The sequence below is a fragment of the Amia ocellicauda genome, chromosome 19, assembly GCF_036373705.1.
Source record: "Amia ocellicauda isolate fAmiCal2 chromosome 19, fAmiCal2.hap1, whole genome shotgun sequence".
In the NCBI taxonomy this organism is placed as follows: domain Eukaryota; kingdom Metazoa; phylum Chordata; class Actinopteri; order Amiiformes; family Amiidae; genus Amia; species Amia ocellicauda.
Genome location: NC_089868.1, coordinates 8,286,367 through 8,310,758, shown reverse-complemented (window position 1 = coordinate 8,310,758; position 24,392 = coordinate 8,286,367). Strand labels below are relative to the sequence as shown.

The 24,392-nt window shown below is 37.9% G+C and overlaps 1 protein-coding gene across 2 annotated transcripts; it reads right to left on the bottom strand.

Annotated features, from left to right (window-relative positions):
* Positions 1–219: 219 nt before the first annotated feature.
* Positions 220–24,392, bottom strand: tm2d1 (TM2 domain containing 1). Of its 2 annotated transcripts, none has more exons than XM_066691667.1 (7): positions 24,224–24,392; positions 23,297–23,370; positions 21,121–21,229; positions 20,041–20,129; positions 15,938–16,011; positions 5,151–5,271; positions 220–2,175 (listed from the first exon to the last, which is right to left on the bottom strand). In XM_066691667.1, exons 1-6 carry the CDS (start codon positions 24,376–24,378, stop codon positions 5,161–5,163), a joined length of 612 nt encoding a protein of 203 aa, XP_066547764.1. In that variant the 5' UTR covers positions 24,379–24,392; the 3' UTR covers positions 220–2,175; positions 5,151–5,160. The 2 variants fall into 2 exon arrangements, with proteins under 2 accessions (XP_066547764.1, XP_066547763.1); XM_066691666.1 differs by having other exon boundaries at positions 20,041–20,132; positions 24,224–24,390.

Here is a 24,392-nt window from a genome sequence, read left to right as displayed (position 1 = left end):
AACTCAGAACAGTGAAGTGCGGTAAAGGTTTGCACTCCTGAATTATTCTTCCTCGTAACCAGCAAGAGTGCGTCTATAAAGCAAGCACTCTGGAAAGGCATTTTCCATTGCCAGGAGGGAGATGATCTGCTATGCAGCTCTTGTGTAAGGAGGTACACAATTAATCTCGCCTCGTCCTTGCAGTATATTGACTGGAAAAAGACTGACGGAAGGGCAAGCTTCTTTTCTCCGGGCAAGCTTTTATTTATTATACCGAAAAGACAAAACAAAACAAAAAAACGAAAGTAACAGGACACATTTAGTTTTTTTTTTTCAATTCAGCATTATATTTTCATTTTCACACATTGTTTCCCTCATGGAAAAACAAAGGATGACAAACAGCTCTGGATGTAACTACACAGAATAAAATATGAAATATGGACAAAGTCTAACCCACAGAACTTTATCCAGATAAATAAACCAGTCATTAAAAAAACTTCAAAAATATAATGGGATTTTTCAGTTTAGACTACGGTTTCCTTATGTTGAGTGCTAACATTTAAGAGAGTGATGCTAAATGACACTTTGTAATTCATTCTTTTGAAAAGGAGTTTAAAATGTATGTACCTCACACTGAGGATAGGATCATGGGTGTTCATACACAGCAATATTAAAGTGATACATTGCAATAATCGAATCCTGTCAAGAATCAATTTTTTACCATTACTCAGAGCTATCTGTATACAATCTCGCACTAATATAAGGAATCTTAAATAGATGCCACATTTGGTCTCTATAGGGCTGTCAAGACACCTTGTAGATCTCTGGAAGCACACATCTTTCAGTTTTCATTTCAAGACTCCTTTTTGAAGTTGGGTTACTTAAGTGTATCACATATTCAATGTAAGAAAATACTTGAAATGAGCATCTTTACAGTAGACACGCTTTACCGTGCCAGAAAGGCATGAACAGCTTGCCAGGGAAGTAAGCAGCCAACGTCAAACTCATGTTCAACAGGCCAATTTATGACATATTTTTGTACCACACCAATTTCTTAAATTTTTATGAGGCAAAATAAATACAACAACAATGTATGTATTCCACTAATGCTAAAATTAATTAACTATGAATTTGGCTTGTCTCTTGAGTCCCTCCACTTGTGTGGCTCAAAAAATGGTATTTACATAAAAACACTCAATGGTATCCAAGAAAAGTGAACAAACAGGCCTTTATACCTGGCAAGCAAAGACCTCCCCCTCCTCAACAGGCAACTGGTTCTTTTTCTAATCCTTGTAGGATGCAAATGGACCTTGGTAGAATGAATTATATGGGTGATGCACTTTGTAAAGGGGATCCAAATCATCAAGAACAATGAACATCATCAAGAATGGGTGAAACCCTTCAGCCCAAGTTACAGCTCCTAAGGATTAAAGAGTGGTGTACAAAGATGACTTGCTATCTATACTCCGTCCTCAAACCGGATTGGTCTACAAAGTGCTTTTGCAGAATGGGAGTGGTTACGTTAAACTGATGTATGGCCTGCCATGATTTAAGGCTGCATAAGCAATGCGTTACTTCCTGTAGCTGGCTCAGCATATGATCACTTTTCCCGGGTAATGGAAACACTATGGGACATAGCCGAATCCAGATTGTTCACAGATCTCATGCAAACCGGTGCCACATTTACAGGAACCCCAGCATAAGGCCAGCTGAGTAACAAATGTCCTCCATGTGGAATCCCTGTGTGCCATGACTATTTAGAGGCAGGATCCATCAGTTTCGTAGTGGATTTATCTATTTACAGTTGCTGGATTAACTCACCATTTTAGACTGTAATCTGGAACACAGAGATAACCCATCCGTGAGAAAAAACAATGTAGGGCCTTCAACCAGTTCACAGGGGATGGAGAGAGAAAGCTGCTGAAAAATTAATGATGCATTGTGAATGTGGTACTCTGTCAGCATCCTCATGTGCTATGAAGTTGGTTGCATGATATCTTCAGAAAGCCATATCCACTGTTGCTCAGGAGTTCATATTTGGAGGTCTCAAGCTTTCACAAGTTCACATAGTTCTCTTTGGAAAACTGTATCCACATATTGACCCACATCTTTTTTTGTTGTTGTTCTTTTTGTTGTTTTTCCATTCTTTTGTCTGCTGCTTTTTTTGTTCTCAGTCTTTTAACGTGCTTCTGAGAGCTGTGAAGAAAAAATAAAAGAAGAAAAGAGAGACTTAAGTCTGCAGGCTTTTTTCTAATGTCAAAAACCTCTATCTGGAAAAAGAAGAACTCAAATAGATATCCATTATGAAATATATTTTTGGTTTTACAAAGTACCAAAAAAAAAAAAAAAAAAAAGTCTAAAATACAGTTCTCAGAATATCTTCTCATATTGTCTCTTCTCCATTTATTTTCCTTTAATACCATAATCCAAAGATCAGGAAAATAAAATATTTAGTATGTGTCTCAAAAGAGTATTACTCCCTTCAAAATTTGTCAAAACTGGACAAAGTGAAAACTGGTGATTATTTACTTAAACCTGTATTACTCCCAAATTAATGTTCAAATATCGTACGTGCATTTATTATGCAAATATGAAAAGTGTGTTGACGTTTGAAGCCAATCTGGTATTAACTGTTGGCAACAGACTGAGTGCATGCCTTATACAACTGTCAAATGGTAAAGAACAATATGATGTGATATTCATTTTTTAAGTATGAAATACGGATTTGGGAGAGTTTTGGTAAAAAAATCTGTTGCAGGTAATTTGCCAAGCTTGAGTTACACCTGCGCCATTTTCACATCAACACCGACAACAGAAAAGCACTTGCTAGAAATGTGGAAGTATGTGCGAGAAATTCAATGCAACAATACATCTCACCTTTCTGAGTTTCATGTAGATAGTAAAACTGCTCCATATGTGGCTTAAATGAATATAATTCAGTGATGACGAAAAGGGGCAGTCATCTGATATTCCTCATGCATTATGACAACTACCCACTGCCTGCATGAAGCATCTGTTATTAAAAGTGATTGTAGGAAACAAAGATGCCAAGACTGAAGGAGTTGGAGAACCTTAAATATGGGCTTCCCTCATAGTTTCATAGTGACTGGCGTTTCCATAAAGCTCTGCCCAAACTCAACTGTCCGTTGCCTCCAAGCATGGGCACAGAAGTAGCTGTGTGAAAAAAGCTGTCTGATGTAGGCTGGGCCTGCCAACTCTGGCTGCCAACTACAGGTCTTAATTGTAGTCTTTAAAGTAATCTCTTATTGAGTCTGGCTGGTAGAAATCTGAATATAGCCACTAGTAAAGGGAGGACTGTGGTTTGTGGATAGGTTTGAGTCAAGCTGGGAAATCAGGAAACTACAAATTACTAAATTGTGAGGAGGATGGTTGAAGGGGTGTGTGAGGGGGGGCAGCTGGTTTGCTTGGAAAAACTGCAACTTTTCACAGTAGGAATGCCGATGGTTGTTTACAACAAAACCACATACATCTGCAGTACCAATAAAACCTAATTTAAATGTTTCATCTTTTATAAAAGCTGAAGTTTTGTTATAAATCTATACACACACACTTTTTAACTATGAGGAAAGAAAGGGGAATGTTTCAGAAAAGCAAGTTCAGTTTTTGCAATTCTGTACTTTTGTATCCGAGTGCCCCTGGAGAAATGCAGCTGCAAGAAGAGCTGATAAAATGTCGATTGTTGCAGGTTGGACTGTTTTTTTTTTTTTTTTTTTTTTTTCTCACCCATCCTGAGTACGAACGGATCAGGATAACATCAAAGTGAATAGGACCAGATGAGCCAAACAGCCTTGTAGAGTTTGTTCTAGGTTCCATAACTAATTTGTCCCTTCTTTTCATTCTCGCAATGTAAATCATGCCATAACCCTCAAACAGCTGTATGTTTTATTCTAATGAAGAGTAATGGAAGACAGATTTGAATGTTGTAATAATTAGTCCGAAAAGAAAAATTAACCTCAATTTTATCCCTATTCATTCCTGTACATACTGGAGAAAGAAGGGCTTTTATTTGGGTGGGGTGGGGGGGGGGGAAACACTTGATACAGCCATTTTAAAAAACAAAATAATGAAAGACAATTGCAACTTCTCCCCCTCTCCCTGGGAACACTATTGCTTGTGACATTCACCAAGAAAATAAGTGACCTGCTGACTTCAGAACCAGTGACTCCAGATATATTAGGAGTATCGCGGAGAGAAAAGAAAGAAGAGCCGAATACGGAGCGTGTTTTTCTTGTCTTTTTGGGGGGATTTTAGACTGTGATAATGTAAACATTTCAAGGTCTAATCTACACCACATGTTTCCGTATGTTGGGACATGCCTCGTAAAACAGCCTTGCCACCGCAAACAGACAGCAGATTTTTTCTGTCCTGTTTTTTTTTCTCCCTAATGCTAACCAGAAAGGCCGTCCAGAGCAGAAAGCCAAGCCTGTACCCAGTGTAATGAGTGCAATCTCACGACCCTTTCTTGTTTAAAAAAAGTTTGTTTTACAGGCTGACATTTAATCATCTCTGTCCCACTGCTGAAGTTGCCCTGTTGGGGGTTAGTGTGACCTAAGCTGCCTGAGTGCTTGGTGTCAGCTTGGTTAAGCTGAAGATGTCCTTGCATTATGGTTTGCTTACCCTGACAGGTCATTTAAGCTTGAGGGACAAATTAAAACATTTCCCGCATCCCCTTTTAAAGAGGCCCATTTTTTTTTTCTGTTCTGCACAATGAGGATAGGCCAACAGTTAATAGGTTTAAGAGTGACATTTTAGTCTTTGTTAAGTTCCTGCCTTGAAAACGTAACATTCTCGTGATACATTGCCATTGCTTTTGGTTGTTGTTCACCATCGTCTCTTGGCCAAGCATTTAGATTCACTTAAAAATCTGGGCAACATTATTATTAATATAATTTTGTATCCTTTCTCTCCTGTAGTCACTTTCAACATACCTTTTTAATAATACCCTTTTCAGGACATTAGTGACATACAAGTGATGTATGCGTGTATAGATACATTTCATAGTTAAAGATATTATGTGTGTCACAAGACACCCCTGTGTTTATTAACAAATCAAGTGATCTTAGTTAGAATATTCCAGCAGAATAAGTACCGGCACAGCTCTCTATCAAGGCACAGATGGGAACCTCTTGGGAGCCCTCCTCTGTACTTACAGTGCTTTACTTAGGGGCCAGTCTGGGTTTTCCTGAAGGTCTCGTTTGTGATAGTGAGGCGGGTTAGACGTGCTCCGTAGTAATCGACTATGTAACTCGAGCCATCTGCTGGGCCCACAATCTGCAGGGGAAAAACAAACAAGCAATCTGAGTTAGCAAAACATACCGAGGAACTTGAACAAGAGGACATTTTTCGCATGTCACTTGCCAGCTACATCAACAATGCGTTGTTGTTGCCTTTTAAATACTTTTTCCTCTTAAAGACACCAGTAACATCATCCATCAGTTGAGCACATGATTCATTTTTATAGTCAGTCATACTGTGTTTACAGGGTGATTGATTAAAAAAAAAAAAAAAAAAAAAAACTAGAAGGTTACAATGAAAAGAAAACACAGAATACATAACTGAATTATTAATTTAAAGAATCTTTCTCTTAGAGTACTGTACATGAGAGTACTGCAGGAGCAAAATAAAACAACTGACACAATCAAGTCATTAGTGGGATGAACAGACCCACATAATACACAGATAAACATGACAGACATATAAACACACTGCAATTTTCATACATTCCCTAAAGGGGGAGGGCTCCAATTTCTGTTGCTTTAAGAATTGAAGCAATGAATGTGTGTGTAGCATCACACCTCTTGACACCTAGCAAGTTAAATCTGAGATTATATGGCAGTATACACAGTTTGAGAGAATGGCTTGAGGCCCTGCCAGGGGATTTATAAAATACCGTTCGGAAAGTTTATTTATGCCAAGAAAAATAATTTGAGTAAAAACAAAATAGTATTGTTCCTACATTTGCAATATAAGCTTTTCATCCTACTGGATTCCACTAGGATTGGGTTTGATACCATGAACTGGCAGCTGGAGATTTCTTTTAAATACAAAGATCTCAATTCTCCATTTAGTCCATCTGTACCCTTTGTCACAAAACGAAAAACAAAACACACTTCAGATGGATTTGGTCATATAATGTCTGAACTCGTAGTTGAATACATGGTCGGGAAAGCTCTATTCAGCTGATGGATTGATTGATAAGGGAAGATGTGAACGATCTCTTAATTGCTGAGTCTGCTCCAGACTATTCAGTCACACACATTTCTCTGAGGAACAGCAACAAACTAGCTCCATTCTCAGGCATCATACTAGAGTTCAACTATATGGAGGCAACCGTTATGGTTTAGTTAATAAATGTATAACCTAGCAATCCTAATGAGATGAGGACCTCTGAGACCTGTGTGGGACAGGAAAAACACTTAAACCCACTTAAGTTCAGTCAGCATCTATATTCCTGTTTGGATTTGCACATGACAGCAGAACAACTGCCCAACTCTTGGAATCTTTACTATCAACACTCCGGAGTTGATCCTGGTTGAAAACCTCATCCGAAAGACTGCACCTCCTGCCGCATAATACCCTCTGATTCTTGCCAAGGCTATGCAGGCCTTGGTCTAGACCAAATCACAAATTTGACCAGCTCACAAATCGCCAATTACAAGCCTGTAGCCAGGGCTATTTTATATTGACACACTGAGACCCTAAGAAATGTCAAGCAAAAGAGGCCCCATTACATTACCACAAAAGTGTATTATTCCAACAGAAATAATTAGGTGTAATAACTAGGTACAGTCAATTTTGTATGCTAAATGTGAGCATAAAAAATTTGTCTTGAATCCAGCATCATTTTATTTGAGCAAGACAACTGAATCACAACAGTGTAATTTACACGGTCAATCTCTGAATTTATTACAGCTGAATATTTAAAAGCCTTCATTGACGTTCAGAACTCTTTTTAGTGTATCAATTACAATATGGAAGTGCTAAATACATTTTTATGAAATTTCAATATGATCTTGTTTGGTGTCCGAGTTTGTGAACAGATCAGGCTTCAGGGTGGTAACGATATCTAGATTTGTTTTTGCAGAGCTTTTTAAATGTCAAGCTCATATGTTTTTTACAGGTTTTGTGCCAAAATACTAAACTTTCAATACGTATGATGTTCAATCAGCTCTAATCAATTGATGTTTGTGCACCAAAAGCACACAATACAACTGTGTAGTTCTTGATCCGGCAGAAAGTCAGTTGATAAAGTGTCAGTATGAAAAAGTGTCAAAAGCTTTAACTTAGAAAAGGAAGCATAGAGTTAATTTTACTTTGAAGAAGGATCATTCATATCTTGTGTATATGACACTAATATATGTTTTGGAGAAGTCAGCTGGAATGGCCAATTACCTCAACATATTCATGCATCCAAGTGGAATATCATCACAGTGTCACCAGCCAGAGACTGATGCATACTGCACTCCTTCTAATAATTTGCTCTGTACAATTTAGATTCCCAATGTGACCTCTTACCAGGAAATACAATACCAGCCAAGTAGACACGGAGAATATTGAATTTGACATGCATAAAGCTTCTAAGATGGATACAAAAATATAAAGCATCTTGAGTCTTTCAAAAAATGTTTTATTTAGTTAATATTTTCTGGTTAATTCAGATTTTTTCCCCCCTCTGTGTTTTCAAGGTAGGGGAATTCTCTGGAGAAAAAGTGGTTAAAGGTCATTTATTGTAAATGTCATCCGTGTGGAATTTTGATTCAATAACTGAATTGAGCAAGCAGGTTCCCATTAAAACGCTCTGTAGTGTACAAGAACCCTGAGAAAGTAATTCAAAGTCTGTGGATCTGCATTTAAGTGAAAATTGGGACAATCCATTGCTTCTGAACTACAAATTGAAAAAAATGAAAACATTAAGCAAACAAACGAAAAACAGCACAGGTAATCAGTTATATTACAATCTGGGATGCTATTATGTTCTGAGAAACATGATGCGTCACACATTGGCACCTTTATTCTTGGAATGGGAGGGGGGTATTTCTGTAGAACTTAGTGGAGACTAGTGTGTGGGGACTATTGTGATAAATGTGCATTTAAATCATCTGCTTTAGATGAAGGTAATTCTGTCAATTCAGCTACAGAACATATCCTTGGGATTGTACCATGCAACCTCTAGACAGGGGTCTGTGTATGTCAAAAGACCCTAAGAGTGTTTAATACAATACAAGACAATTCACAGAGTAGGTAACATCACCCCTGCTATGAATTACATTTACATCAATTTAACTAAAAAAGGCTGAAACCCATTATAAGTTCCTGCAGTTTATCGGTGCACACCTGGACTTAATGTATCACCGTCAGAAAACATCTGAGATTCACGTTTTCTACAGAGAATAATCAAAACGGCACAGACTTTGTTAAAATGGCCGCCAGTAAAATAACCTGGTAGACATTATCCAGCTAGTCACGCACGTTTAACTTAAGTAGCTTTAAACTTAACAGAAGCAAGCCACTGCTGATTCCTTTAAAACTCCAAAGTGTACTTCAGGCAACGATGTACCAGGCTGTTCAAATATCAGGTCTGTGATCCATCTTTGTTCCCCACAGTCATTAATGCTGCACAACAGACTAAGAGCAAAACAATAGTCCAAGAGGTTTAAATCAGAAGTCTTATTATTTTTTAGTTCATAATTTTTTGACACCTAGCGTCTTCCACAGGTGGATGTGGTAATCTTCCAATAGTACATTTAGACCCTGTTAACATAAGAAACATGCACAATCTTAAATACATATTTTCTTTGATTTTTATTTATTATTCTGGAGACTACTGTTCACAAGATGTAAGATTAACAATAGAAGGAAAAAAAAAAAAGTCCATCACATTGTCAACCCTTTACTTTTGCCAAGATTGAATTCTGGGATAAAGATATGCACATTTAATTAATTTGGGATTTTATAAATTGCAAATTGAAATGACTCACCATGACAGGCTCAATATGAAATCTATGAGGCAGTTATTCATGAGGTCTCAAAGATGCATTTTGTTCCCAATGCTGCTTTAACAAAATGTATTGTAGTTAAAATATGATTCTTTGGAAATGAGTGTGTCACTTAAATGGCTTCTCCAGAGAGCCGAAACTCTTTATCAAAAATGTCACACTTTTAAGCTGAGTGTGGTTCACCGAGACAGCATACAGCTAATCAAGTATGTAACTGTGCAGCGAGTCCAACCACCAAACGGCACTGCTTAAAAGCATTGCTCTCGGAGGGCCTTCAAAAAGACATTAAGAGTACAATAAACGCCGGAGTGCAACTGTTAATCAAAGTTGCGGTGCTTGTTTTTTCGAGCTGACAAATAATGGGTGCCGTTGTAAATGCTTGTCGCTTTTGTGCGCGGAGGGGTCACGGAGAGAACACACCTGCTTCTAAAGCCCAGCGAGGGATTTATTCGAATCAGAAGCAGCAGACAAAATAACACAGCTACTTGAGGGTTATGAAAGACCTGCATCTTAAAAGCAATGCTTAGGAATAGATGTCTATAGTGTGTGTTTATATACATTGATATTTATATGTGTACATATGCCACTGTCTCCATTCAATCAAGAGCATACTATAGAAACACTGACATGCCAAACAACAAACGCTGAGCCATGACATTTCTTTAGACCAAAAGCCTTCCACAGAGGTGAACACGAAAAAGGGTGAAAGTATTCCACATTTCTCATTTCATATAACTGGAACTATAATAGCAAAGGCAAAACAAGATAAAATAAATAAATGTCATTCTTCTAACCCTGCAAATGTTAACATTAAGTGAAGTTGGTGAGGCTACATCCTCTTTATTGTCGTTTAGGTTTTGCAGTAATTGCTGACATTTTCTTTTTAGATATTTTTTCAACACAACGAATGACTAGAGTCAGACTTAAAGTCGTACCCTCGCTATCCAATTAAAAACAACCAATACAGATATTGCAAAGGGACAGAGGGATAAAATAAGGCTAAAGCAGAGCCTATGCTCCATGATTTTGTGAAGATTGTAATTAAATGAAAGAAGTGATACTTTTACCAATAGAAGTATTAGGAATCTTGTTAATCTGGATTCAGATTGGCAAGGCTTGTTCCCAAGTTTTTTTTTTCCATTGCTTCACGTGATAAAATGGCAGCAGTTGGTTTATTTATAGTAAAAAAAAAAAAAAAAGACAATTTATCAGTCTTAATTGACTGTGTAACCTTGTGACTCTGGAGAGATGTTAAAAGGCCATTCCATGCCAATGACAAAATAGGAATGGACAGTGTAAACTAGTTTAAAAAGCGTAAAGGGAATGCTGGTCTGGGCTTTAAGGCTGGGGATATTAGAGCATGGCTAGAAATATGCAGCATTACTAAATAGGAGCATGCTACTATACTATACAACACTACAGAGTGAAATAAACTGGCTCTCGGTTAGCAGACAAACATTTTACGTGAGAAATAATGTAAGCTGTTAGGAATTGGCGTGAACATGAAAAGTAATGCTGATTTAGTCCTTGAAAGATGCGGCACAAAAAAACACACAAACTGGGGCCTACATTTATAAATCTGCAGTTTGGTCGTGAGTGATATGGAACTAATTGTAAATTGCAATACATCAATGCTGGTCTTTTTCTATATGCTATTTTGGTTGGTTATGACTTGGAGCTTTTTGCATCATTGCTAATTCTGAGTTTTCCCTTTTAGCGCCCTCTTATGCTTTCTGACTTTTTTTTTTTTTTAAGAAGAGCTGTCATGCCTCCATCTGCAGATTTAAATGGACAGCAACAAGTTAACCATGTTTCATTAAGAGGAGTTTTTATTGTATTCATTACATATCCCCCCCAAGCTAAAATACTTTATACTGCACTCAGTGACCTACCTTCTAGGGGGAAATGGAACAAGGTCTGCTATGCTGTTATCTGCTATTTATTCATTTTTTTTAGAAAGGACATTAATTCAAATTGCAGACATTACAGAGACAGTTGGACGGTACGATACAGGAAAACTCGACATTGGAATTCTGTCAGAAAGCCTCTGCCAGACAACACCTGATACCGTTTTAACCTTATCTGCACGTACCATAAAAGCACCATCATAGGGCTGTGGTCAGCATAACCTGTTAAATTCCAACTAGATCAGTTCTGTGCTTCAGAGTAACACAGAGAGATATATGTGACTGGGGTGTAATCGTCGAAAGTTGTTGCTATTAGAATTCTGTCTGCTCTTGAAAGAGTTTTAATGACTTGCACTGCTGTCTTTTTGACTAGTTTATTACTGAAGGAAAATAATATTTCAGGCTTAATGGATATTTGATTCAAGTATTCAGAACAGTGAAAGGAACAGAAAAAAATCACCAAAACAGTACTTTCAAAATAGCTGTACAGGGAAACTAAGACCAGAGGATTAAAAAAAAACAAAAAAACATACTACAAGTAAATTCTGTACTGAAAGTAGAATGCTCGACTTTACATGATGGGTCGTGGCTGTTTGGAACAATCTACCTCCCCATTTTGTAGATATCGATAATTTGCAGTGATCCTACATATTAAGGAACAAAATGGGATGTGTACGCTACTAGCAACCAATGCAATAACATAACCTTCTCTCATGTGTTACCTTGATTGCCAAATCACCAAAAACTACAACTAAAATGTGAAGGCAAATGTGTATTGTGCATAGAAATAAATCATAATCATAACACACCAGAAATAATTTCAAATCAATGTCTACAGATGTTGGAGGGTAACCCAAGTCTGTGATCAACACCACTGCTTTGATGCCACCAAAACTTCAAGAAAACTAGATCAGAAGTTTCAAGTCCCTTGTCCATTAAAGTGTAAACTGGTTACAGTGGTTCCCTAATGCACTCGTATATTACTGCATCTTAGTATTGAGCTGTTGAGAGTCCACTTTCCATTATAGTGTGGTATGCTTAGTCAGTAAATAAAATAAATAAATAAATACATTAAAGATGACCTATCCTTTTCTACACATCAATTGACATATTGATTTTTTTTTTTTTAGAGCTGCAAAGAAAACGGTTGGTCTCTGGGCTGCAGTACTGGTTGTAACTGCGTGTGCACAGTACAGAGTGTTTGTTCACTGCACTCCTGTAGGTTTTGTGGAATGTAGCTCACACATGCTTTAGCTGAGGTGGATTTATTTTTGACCCAATCAATCTTAAACATACCTCACTGCAAAGTTGAATTAATCTAAATTAGATGGTATGCATAATACCTTATTACAGCTGCTGTACATAAAAAAAGAGATCTTGTGGTTACAGTTAAATGAGGAATAATTACATTAACAACAACAAAAGTTTAATTTCTGAGATAACTCACACATAACTCACAGATAATTTCCCCTCGCCTTATAATAAGAATCTTTCCTATTCACTTAAATAATTCCATTATTATTTGCACTCACAACCTCTAAGCACATACAGAGAGCCCCTCACTCTGAGAAACGCTTGAGAAATAAATGTTACACAGTAAAACAAATGATGACTGCACTGCGAAAGTATCCTGTGTACCAGTGGACATAACTGATAAAACTGTACAAAAGATATGCAATACCAGTGTTACATGGATACAGGCTGTACTGTATCTATTGCAAGGAGTACTTGAAGTTCTTAATTTTGTGAGAATTAAATTAAAAAGCTTTTACCAAACTGAGTGAATACCCAGTTTGGGTAATAAATAGTAAAAAGTAGACTGAAATGCAGTTTTGTTTCTGTGATTGAAAAAGATCCTTTTGATGGATTATGGTTTTCTGCCATCTTCTGGAAAGTGCTACGTCTTTGAGAAGCATTGCTGCAGAGGTACCACAGGTAGACAGGGATTGGGGGGGGTTAGGTCTGAAATGACTTAAAAACTGCTGCCTACTTTTGAGGGCACCGAAGAGAAGGGAAAGCAGGACTCTCAATTGAAGTGGAGTTGAATAAACGTTTCCTTAACTTCCTTAACTCTCCATTTGTTTGTAAGAACCAGTGTGCTCCTTCCCACCTCTGTGCAGCCATATCTCCAGAGATTCATTTCTAACCGCAATCAACATGCCTCTGGCTGCTCGGTGCAGGTGTGCAGGGCCTGGAGCGAGATGCGGCTTGGAACGAGACGAATCACATTTTTCCAGCTCCCCATAAAACGCCACCGAAATTACGTGACACATCCAAATAGATCTGCACACATAATAAACCATGCTTGTCATATCAGATAAAAGCAGGCTACATCTTGGCATCAGGCCAGACTTTATCATGAAGCTTGCGCAATCCCTTCCTTTGTAAACTCAGAACAATAACAAGGTCCAGAGTGTATACACTAACACCCCGTTTTTAACATGAGGGAAGCTCTATAACTGATGCGTGACTGTATTTCACTGAAGAACAACTTAAGCACATTAGGAAATCAATGGCCTGACCAATATTGATTGACAGTGGCTTCTCTTTATGAAGCATTGCCTCGGAGTTACTGGATAAGAACATTGGAAAGGTTATGAAAAATAGCAGCTAGTAGCTAATCGATCCCAGAACGCGGTTCTTTATAAGTATCCCACAGTGTCAGCTTCCGCTGGGTCCAACATAACCACAACTTTGTTGAAAGGAGTGCCTCTAATTTAAAGTCCTGAACATGCCCCTCCTAAATTTCCATAGTTCACTTGAAGGATCGAGGAGGTACCTGATTTTGTCAATGTCATTGAAGATGCAGTCTAAAGAAATTAGAATGAGTTCCAATCTCAGATGAAAGAAGAGCTGGTTGCTGTAGATTCTGTGGCAGTAGCTGAGGATACAGTCAATATCCAATCTAGTTTGCTACAGTGTGCAACCAGATATACACTTAGACCAGGGAGGCAATGAGTTGTTCTAATCCTGAAGGTCCCATAAGCACTTTCTAATGATATTGTTAGACTTGCAATGGAGGTTGATATGCAGAAATGGGTTCAAGGATGCTACATTAATTAAGTTAGCCAATCCATTTAATCAGCCTCTAAAGTTAAAATCAAGAACATCACAGAAGTCTCCGGGTTGACTGAAATGGTGGTATTGGAAGTCTGGAGTAACCAGCGCAGAGATTGCCCATGTGTTTTCCTTCAACCTAATGAACACAGAATCCAGAACCAATCACAAATGTGTAAAAGGTTTTTCACTTGCCATACTTAACCTGTTCTGCTAATGCTAGTTTCTGGGTGAAGTGTGAAACTATAATTACATTCTCAATGACATGCATTGTTACATAAGGACATATACCTTTGTTGGACCAAGACCATTTGAATAGTCTGACCCATATCATTTGTACATACTGCTGTGTGCATGTTTCTCAATTTGGACTTGGTCTCAGTTTAACAGCGGTGGAAACTTCCGATAACACAGAGATGAGCTCTTGCCGAGTTCACTTAAAAATAAAACTTTCTTCACAGAGATGCATACATGTATTAATAGCACTGTTGCAGTGTTTTATTGCTCATCTGCTTTGATGAACAAATAAAACTGAACATTCATAAAGTAGTTGAACAGGCAATCAGTCCAAAATCTATGAAGAGCAGGTATTATAGTCTTACAGAACTCCTGTGTGCTACAGATTAAATTGGGGGGGGCAGAAAGGGGAATAGAACTATTTGAAACCTTGAAAGGAATATTTAGGTGTTTCAGTCCAGTATTCACCTCAATTTCTAGCCGAGTCCTGAGTGTGTAAATTCTGTATGCTGTCTGTAAACAGAGCACTTCCTGTTCCAAACAGCTGGCAGATGACTAGGACTGCAGAGTCTGTCAGACTCCCATTTGGATTTCATCCTTGCGAGAGCTCTCCTGTACATGATGCGAAAATCCACACGCGCATCACTCATGTAAACACTGAGCCCTAATGAGTATGGAGGCACAGAGGTTGTGGTAAATGTGATGACAAATGGCCTCATTTTTTATTTCAGGCTCCAGGGCCTTAATGGGAGGTAGGAGGTCTTTTGGGACTCTGCTGGGGACGGAGAATTGAGCACTGAGAAAATAAACCACAGGCTCATTAGCCTGCTCACATGGGGCAACTGAAACCCCGTTCTGTATCTCACGTGAGCACCTGGAGAGAAACGGTTCTTTCCATGTGCGGTACAGTTGTTGAAACTTCTCTGTTTGTCTTTATTTTACACACAGAAACACGTATTGGCTGTCCACAAGCACACTAGTTTAGGCGTGTTTTATGCCCATTACCATTGCCATTCGATCATTTGAATAATATCTGAAGTATGCGGTGTGCAGTTGGCACTTCATTTTATATAAGACTCCCTTTTTTCCCCTCGGTGTATGTGATGAAAGTTATGCACACAGTCAAGCCAGCGGTGGTTCTGAAACTAGTTACTAGTGAAAATTCTGAGATCCCCTGCTCTGATCAGGACAGGAAAAAAGTAAATATAAGGTGCATTAATAAACCTGTAGCCTGTAAATAGGAACAGCAATACTGACAAATACTGTCTGCCTCAAAGGCATGCATGCTACAACAGAACACACACCAGCACACAACTGTGACAGGTAGCAAGAAAGAAAATAAAGACATTCAAAGCAAATATTACATTTTCAGTTTCTAAGTAACCATTTAAGAAATCATTTGTGAGATACTTGAATTTGATAGCTCCCTCTTGTGTCTTTGTACTGTATTTAGCAAGTTGGAAACAAAGCTCTACAGATTACCTGTAGTCTCTTGGTAGTAACTAAATAAAATAGTGGAAAAGATTTGTATTATCAATCTCCAATATGATAGAATATACAGTAAATGACAAATAAGCACTGGCTCTACTTTCACTTTAGAACACTTGACTTTGTTTTGATGAATTACTGTATAATAAATGCACTATAATTCTTCTGATGAAAGGTGCTAGAAATGTGAATTTGAAATAGCATGGAGTTGCCTTCTTTTTTCAAGGTAGTCACAGGACAATTTCAGCTCACCTGCATTGAGATTAACATGAAATCAATAAGGCTCCCAATTCCACAAAAGCCAACCGTGCAGAACTTCAGCAAACCTAGAAAAGGAAACAAAGACACACATTAATAAAAACATAATGATAGCCTTCAGGACAATTTATGGTTTCTTGTGTGTGCGAGTGTACGCCTGTGTGTTTACATTAATCCATTTGATATACAGGTGGCTGGGCAATGGTTCAATTTTTTTTTTCACTTTTCTAATCACTGCTACGTGTTATAGGAGCGCAAATTAATCTTAGCAGCATAGGTGTTTGAGGTTTCCGGGATTAAAATGCATCATCCCTTGGGTGCATTTGTAATTTGTTTTAAAGGCTGTTCAGAAGTCATAAGCTGATTTCAGTGCTGTTGTTTATTTGTATAGTTTTTTTACATGATTGACCTTTTAATGCACAATCCCTTGGGTGATAGGAGACAGGCACCTGTGGGTGAAAGAGATTTAAGATAGGGACTAGCACATGTCTCTACTGCCAACAGCTTGCTACATCTTGGGTGGATCTCAGGATTTATCTCACCTTTGCATCAACCTACAGAGAACACTTTTGTGCAGAAATGCAGAAGTGTCAAATGAGTAGCACATATCATTATTTTTTATGTCACAATGATTAAAATGTGGCTGTGCTTACTTTGGTAAAGCACTAGAGATATTAAAGTGTGTTAACAGTGCTTGCTGTTAAAATGCCATTTCCCTCTTGGTTGGAGAATATTCTGGATCACGGTGCAATGGGTCTGTTCAGGCATATGCACGCAAGGTGGGGAGAGACTCTGCAACACATCTGTGGATGACCCCTCCCACACTGTGGCTGGGAAGCTGAGGTATTTGGTTTCCAAGATTTAGAGGTGGCATTCTGAGATGGTGCTCTCTGTTCTCTCGTAGACTTAAAGGCGTCCCTCTGCCTGCCTGCGCTTTCCAAAATTCTCCAAACTGAGGACATGGCCCAACAACATCGCACACTCCAAACAACACACAAGAATAGAATTTTGGTTTCTTTTGGGCCACGATTCTATTGGTAACCACACTCCTGTGTTCCAGATTCCCAGAAATCACAAAATTACGCTTCTTTCACCTTGACCCAACTCAACGCTTAACCAAATTAAATTTATTTTATGTATGCGCTTTTATGAAACACTGTCCTGGAATCGTTCTCTATTCCTACAGCCAATGCTGCCTTTCTTGGTGATCCCTCACAGAGCCCATAGGAGAAGAGAATGACAGATTGAAGTGATTGACGCTTAAAACTGAAAAGCAGCTGCAAGAGTCTGCTTCATCAGCACTGTGGGACGAAATGAGGGAAACCGATTCACCTGGGGAAAGAGAAGAGGAATTGCTCATATGACCATACTTTTACGGGTATGTGGCTGTCTCGCCAGGTGAATTGGTTTTCCACATTTCCTCCTGCCTTAACATATCGGTCAAAGCCTATAATAAATAGTGGCTTTCTAACCGTTAACTATTTGATATACTGGACAGCGGCTTTTTCTTCCATCTTGTTTGAATATGGATTTACTCAATACAACCTCTTTCGTGCTGCTGAAGTGTACATCGCAAAGCACCAATCAATTGCAAATATATTTGTCCACCGAAACAGTTTGTATCTCCTTTTTTCTGCCTGCTTAAAGGCTTTGTAACAAGTCCATGGTTTAGATCCTTTTTCAGCATCGCAGAAAAGCTGGTACGCAGAGCCCAAAAGCACAAAGATGTTGACATTTGTGCGATTTTTAACATTGCTTGAGGTAACCACTCATTTGGGAGTTGGACATGTAAATAGGTGGGTGTGCTCCTGAAGTGAAGTACCACACAAAACATTCACCAAAAAACAATGCAGGTCTCTGGCAAAAGCTTTCTGGACTTTATCCAACATTCATGCTGTTGTAATATCCAGTCTGACAGGCCTTAATGCCTAATTAGCAAAGTACCATAATTAGCAAACTGTGATGCAGGACCAGGTGCTTCTCTATGTAAATCTCAAGTTCGTGTACAACAGCTCCACGCGACCCCACATCATCATGAAAAACATTTCTAGAACCAAAGTTGCCTAAACAAGGAGTGTTTTAATAGAAATAGATCCTGTTTGCGATATTGCAGGTGTTTAATTACAGAAAGGAAAGAAGGGGGAAAAATAAACATGCTGGTTCATGCTTCACTTTCGTGTGTGATTTATTACATATTTATATTCAAATCCTTTCGGGTGAGATAATGACAGCGTTATTTATTGGGAACGGCAACTTCTTACACAATACCCCTGTGGTTTGGAATGCACGGTTTCAGCTGATTAGTTTTCAATTCTCTTAAAAGGTTCTCGTTATGCAGCTAAAAACTTTTTTTTTTGTTTTTTGATTATTTTCTGGAGGAAAAATGAACTACCCCACCCAGTATTATATAAGTACTGACTTTACACTTAGTCATTTAAAGTTGAAACTCTGAATGCATGTTTAAGATGTAGTGGTTGTTTAGGATCATACATCATGTTCTAAATGGCCTCCTTAGTCGTATCCTCATGTCCCAGTTTTTAAAGCAAAAGTAAGTCACTATAACACTTCAGTGTGTAATATCAGAATTGGTCTGTCTTCATAGCAGGTGTCCAGCAATCACCACAAGTCATTAGCGCTGCACATCCCATTTAACTGGCATTACAACACCAGCTCTGTACCTTGCTTTTAAAAGACTCTGCTGTCTATGTATATATGCAAAACACAGATTTGGTGTGAAGTATTTCTATAAATAAAGCAAAATAAAAAAGGCCAAATTAACTGGGAAACACAAACTAAAATAAAGCAAAACAAATCTAAAATCTAAATAAAAACTGAATGGCACGAGATGACATGTCAGGTATTCTTCTGTGCCTGCAGATCATACAGCTTTGATCTGTCGACATCTGGTGGAAAGCTGTCTTCAGAGGCCTGCATATCAACGTGTGCTACACACATACCATCCTTCAGTCAGCAACACTACCGGCCTCTTTTCCAGATTTGCCAGATAGTGTTTTCCTGTGAGATATTAGCCCCTTTTGATTTAAAGAACTCTGCATCTTCAAGATGCATTTAAAACGAAGACTCAGGGTGTGGGTCTGAAAATATACATATATAATTGATTTGACATCAGAGTGAAGCCATCATTGATGTATTGCTGTTGTAGTAGAGCAGTAAATGTACATTACACCAGGAGTCAAAGCTATTTATTAACTAGTCATACAAGGATTACATTAATTGTATGTTTATATTATATTTAAACAGAGGGTTTCCATAATATTTTTCTTCAAGTGTTTTTTTTGTTAACAATGGAAGAAACCTGCGGTTGCAAATGGTGTTTTAAGTTGTATTCCAAACCATAAATCCCATAAGAATAAATGCTGAAGTGCATAAATGTGAGTGGTGGAACAACAAAAAACAAACTGCTAATATAAAGATCCTCAGCCAGCTAATGGACAATAAATGTATTTTAGGGCCTAGGTCAGAAAGTAGAAACACCAAACTAAAAATTAAACAAAAACAAAAGCAGTAAAATTACTAAAACTACGTTTTAACATTTGACTCTTCTTTAGTTGATTGCTAGTTCACTACAGTTACATAGGGACTCCTCAGAGGAAGCAGGCAACAATTGCACCATGGGAGACTCTTTATAATGCAGCTCTGAGGCCCTTCCCCTGGGCATTTCCTCTGTTTTGGTGCTACAAGGGGTTTTCAGAGGTTATTTATGTTAGCAAATAATTGAACCAAAAAATTATAATAATTGGGAAGCACACTGATAACATATTTATTATATAGTTAGTAAGAAATACTTTATGGACAATTTCTTGACCAGCTCTTGGAAGAATAATAATGTTTCTTTTCAGCCTGTGAACCCTGTTTGACCGAGAACTGCAGGATTTCCAAGAAGCTTCCTCAAAGCTCCCGGAATTAGTCTACATACTATACATATGAACCATACACGTGTACTAGACAGAAGGAGAAAGTAGGATGAATATAAAATTAATACAACGACTTCATGGATCACAATTTTTTCAGACCTTGTACTGTGAAATACAAATCCTTGTATAGTATCAAAACAACAACAAAGTCATTATACTCACCTAAAGCTGGGTAGCCTAAATAGAAGCGGTCAGCTCCCAGCCAGCCCAGGAAGAGGGAAAGGGCTACGGCAACTTTGTATGAATAACCACTTCTAAAAACAAAACAAAAAACAAATAAGGACTCCACATTCATGATCAAAAACATATACAGGAATATTCAATATTTGCAACCCAAGGAAAGGTAACTGGCCCACAAGATATTACACTCTTTTGCCTTATACAGCACTGTTCTGATACAACATTTCTGTTTCTGATTAGTGTTAAATACAACACGTGTGGCTGAATGGTCACAGAGAGGTTTTATTTATAGAAATAGGCTCGATAGCCGGAGTTGTCAGTTTTTAGATGAGAAAAGCATTCCCAGGGGTACGGATGCTTGTACATTTGGCAAGAACCGTATGCAGCCATTGCTCATGTTATATTAAGTTGCAGCCTCCTTCTTTAGAAAGCAAATAACCTGAAGCATTTATTGCTGTAACTTCCACTGCAATATGTGAAGGCAAAAACTAACAAAAAAACAAAACTAAAAAAAAATCATCATCATATGAATTCTTGAGAACCTCTTTCCAGGGGCAAAAATGTGAGGGCCTGGCTCTGCCCTAACTATAAGACACACAAAAAGTGGTCAGAGAAAGGAAACTTAAGAGGAAGGATTTTGAAAGGATTGATATACAAGTCCAGTCCAAGTTTCTTTTCCCACAATATGGTTTGAAAGGTCAATACTAACAAATTATTGCTTGATGATATATTGTGTTCTAAATGTATTGTGTGTGTGTGTGTGTAATGCAAGTACTCCACAGGACAATTGTTGTGGACCTATCTCCCATACTCTTAGTCCTGAAGTACATGTCTACAGTGGGAGGCAAGTGCATAGTACTACCTCATCACTTGTAATACAAAGATAGGAGAACAAATAGGCCTTAATCAAAGCTTTACCTAATGCAATCTGGACAAATCACTAAATCCTATGTGTTAAATAATCCACAGTGAAGAAGGGAGTTGGTACCTTCTTTGGAATTGAATACAATGTGCATAGGCATTTGTGTGTGCATATATATGTGCACTTTCGGTTTGACCTACACATTTCGGCAGGGGATCGGTTTCTGAAATCCGACTTCTTCACCGGAGAATTTGAATTCGGTCCCGTTGGAGAAGCGGCAATAAATACTTGGAGCAGGCTTGCAATCAACTGCAAAAAGGTCAAAAGATGCAGTTTCAGAGGTTAAAAACACCCAAAAAACAATGTTTGGAAAACTTTAAAACAGACCAGTGTAACAACAAGTGAATCTTCCCATCTAAAAACATTAGATCAATGAAAGAAAAAATAATAAACAAAATGCATAGCTGTAGCTGATAGCTGAAATATCCTTTATGGAGTTTAAGAGCAGTGCTGGTCTGAGTGCCGAGTCCTGTACACTAATCTCTGTGTCTGGAATGCAATGGGTTTAATTAGACTGCAGTTCTGGCATGTTTTTTCTTTAGTAGAGGCATGAGAGTGAGTCACTTGGTAGAACCTATGGTAGCTGCACAGTGCAAGGCATTATCCTGATCAAATAATCCATTAAATGTATTGTCTATATTCATTAGAACTATTGCTTTATCATGTATCAAGAAAAAAAAAAAAGCTGCAATTTGATCCCCTCAAATTTCAAGAAATGTGTTCAGGCATAAAAATACATTCAATTCAATTTGGTCAATTTAGATTCTTTGAGAGGCTCTGCTAATTATCCTTGCTGCTTTTAATGCTCATTGTTAGGTTTTTACTTTAGAGTTCATACATATCATTTCCCTTTACTACATATATTTGACTTGTGTAATAGTGGTTCTTGCACTTCGCTTTACTCTTGGCATGAATTGAGCGGGTGTCTTATCGATTAACATCTGCCCTCCACATACAGGTCATAAAAGTGCATCACTGAATTTGTACAATGTGATTGCAGTTGTAAATCCAAATACCTAGACAGGCTCTCAATCATTAATATCATATCAGCAAGGAAATTGCCATGACGAGTTCCCCACACCCATTCCACGAGTTGCTTGAAAGAGGATTGTTAAAACCTGTAGTTTCAAGCTAATAAACCACACAGCCCTTGTCATCAAGTGACAAGCAATATATCACACAGTGCGAAGTAATTAATAAAGCTCAGAAAGAACAGCAGGGTCTCCAAAGGAAGATCAAACCACATTATTAAAGGTAGAACAAATAAGGAAATTAGCTGAGCTTACTCAGATTTGTGTATTTGTATTTCAAGTTTTAAGAAGCCACTTGTGAGGAGCCCAAGTATCATATTTAACCAGTGCAGTACTAGATGTACCCCGTTTAGCTCTGCGTCTGAACACAGTTGATTTGTCTCATCTGTGCCAGGTGTATGATCCTCATGGGACCATATTTAGGAAAATAAGAGCAATTCAAGTTGTCTCCAAACCATTTGACAATAAATGCTGCATTTTAGAAATTAGGCATGCACAAAACCCCATTGACTTTCTTTGGATTTACGCATAGGAACACAATTTAAATCCAAAGCCTAAGTGAGCAGCCAATTAAATAGGAACAAAATGTCAAGTTGCTCAAATATTCTTAAACCAGTACACCACTTACACTTACTTACTTACTTTCCCACCTCATTAAATGTCTATTGGCCATAGGGCAGCAGTGTGGAGTAGTGCTTAGGGCTCAGGATTCTGGAGCAGGGGGTTGTGGATTCAATCCTGGGTGGGGGACACTGTTGTTGTACCCCTGAGCAAGATACTGTACCTTGATTGCACCAGTAAAAACCTAGCTGCATAAATTAGTAATTGTTTATAGAAAATAATGGATAAGGGCGTCTGCTAAGAAATGTAATAATAATAATAATGGACCAGGAAGATTTTTCTAAGGCTACTAGCATGACAACAAAAATAAGTAATAAAATAATAAGAACAAACCATGACAAATGTTAATACAATCAGAAAGGCATGAAGACAAACACAGTACTAAGAAAATATTTACACTGGTCAAACATATTCAATTAACATATTAATATGTAAGCCAACAAAACAGTTGGTGTACTGTGTACTTGATTTGAGTAAGATTTCCAGTTGGCTCCTTTTAACTTCCAGTGCATTGAGCAAGGCCTATAAGGAAAGATGCTAAATTAAACTAATACCTGTAAATTGTATGGCACTTAAGTTAAAAGTACAGAAAATGTTATTATAATGTCAACAAATTCTAAATGAACCGAAGTCAGAATAAATCCAATTATTAAATCAGTCTTACCATAGGCAACTAAATCCGTGCAGTTCTCTGGTTCTTGGGTTTCATCGTTTATTTTAGGGCCTTCACATCTGTATGTATTGAAGATTAAAGAAAACTATTTCCATTGACACAACTGAAAAGGAGAGTCAAATACATTCATTTTTAGAATACAATACACCTTTGTTAGTTAGGGGGATCTGGACAAAATAGAAAATGTCAGGCTTTATTTATTCCTCACCCTGAATCATGAACTATTTCAGAAATGATGCCAGATCCTAGGGTTAGTGTTAGTCTCACATTAAACACATGCAGCTGCTTAATCGCCAAAACTGTGTTAAGAGAAGACAGGCACACAACAGCAGAACGATGAAGCAGCCTTTATTTTTGAATAAATAGTTCAATGTTTCAACAAAACCAATTTACTGCAATTGCGGTTATTAACGGTCACGGAGAGTGTTATAACGTAAAACTACCATATGCTGTCGGTATGTATGTGGCCATATTGGCTGGCAAACTAGATGCATCAAGTGGACGTACTCTTCTCTTTGAGATGGTTCATATTGTCAGTGGATCGGAATTACAATGAATGATAACAGATTTCTCCAGAGTCGTCATTACAATCAGACATTTGTATTTATAGTCTGTGACCACTTACACAGGCTTTGATCAAAGGGATGGATTATTCTCCAGTCATTTCAACAAAGCAGAAACCCGAATACGGCAGCTACTTAAATAATATTGCAACCGCTTGATTAATACAAAAAAAGACCAAATTCACAAATCTAGCTAACTTCCAATTGCATCGCTTAATACATCAGCATCGTATTTCCATTTGTTTATGACAGGAACACATTCACAAGTCAACACTACAGCCCTCTGACTGATTTTGTCTGAATATTACATGGTCAAACCGCTCAACAGAAATCAGAAAATCACACCAAAGGATATTGTCCAAGTCGAAGCTTATCGCAGTATTCCACTCCATCGGTGGATACCGTTTCCCATTTGTAAGAAATAAAATAAAATAAAATAAAAAAAATCGATGGTAAACAGATCTTTCGCTTCCTGGAGGCAGCCATGCTGGATTTAATCCCCTCCCACATGACGCGGGCTATTT

Coding starts and splice junctions, on each gene's coding strand:
- tm2d1 (XM_066691666.1), bottom strand. CDS start 24,378: ATGTGGGAGGGGATTAAATCCAGCATGGCTGCCTCCAGGAAGCGAAAG. Junction 23,371..24,223: donor GATAAGCTTCGACTTGGACA/ATATCCTTTGGT, acceptor AATCTTCAATAC/ATACAGATGTGAAGGCCCTA. Junction 21,230..23,296: donor CACGGATTTAGTTGCCTATG/GTAAGACTGATT, acceptor ACCTTTTTGCAG/TTGATTGCAAGCCTGCTCCA.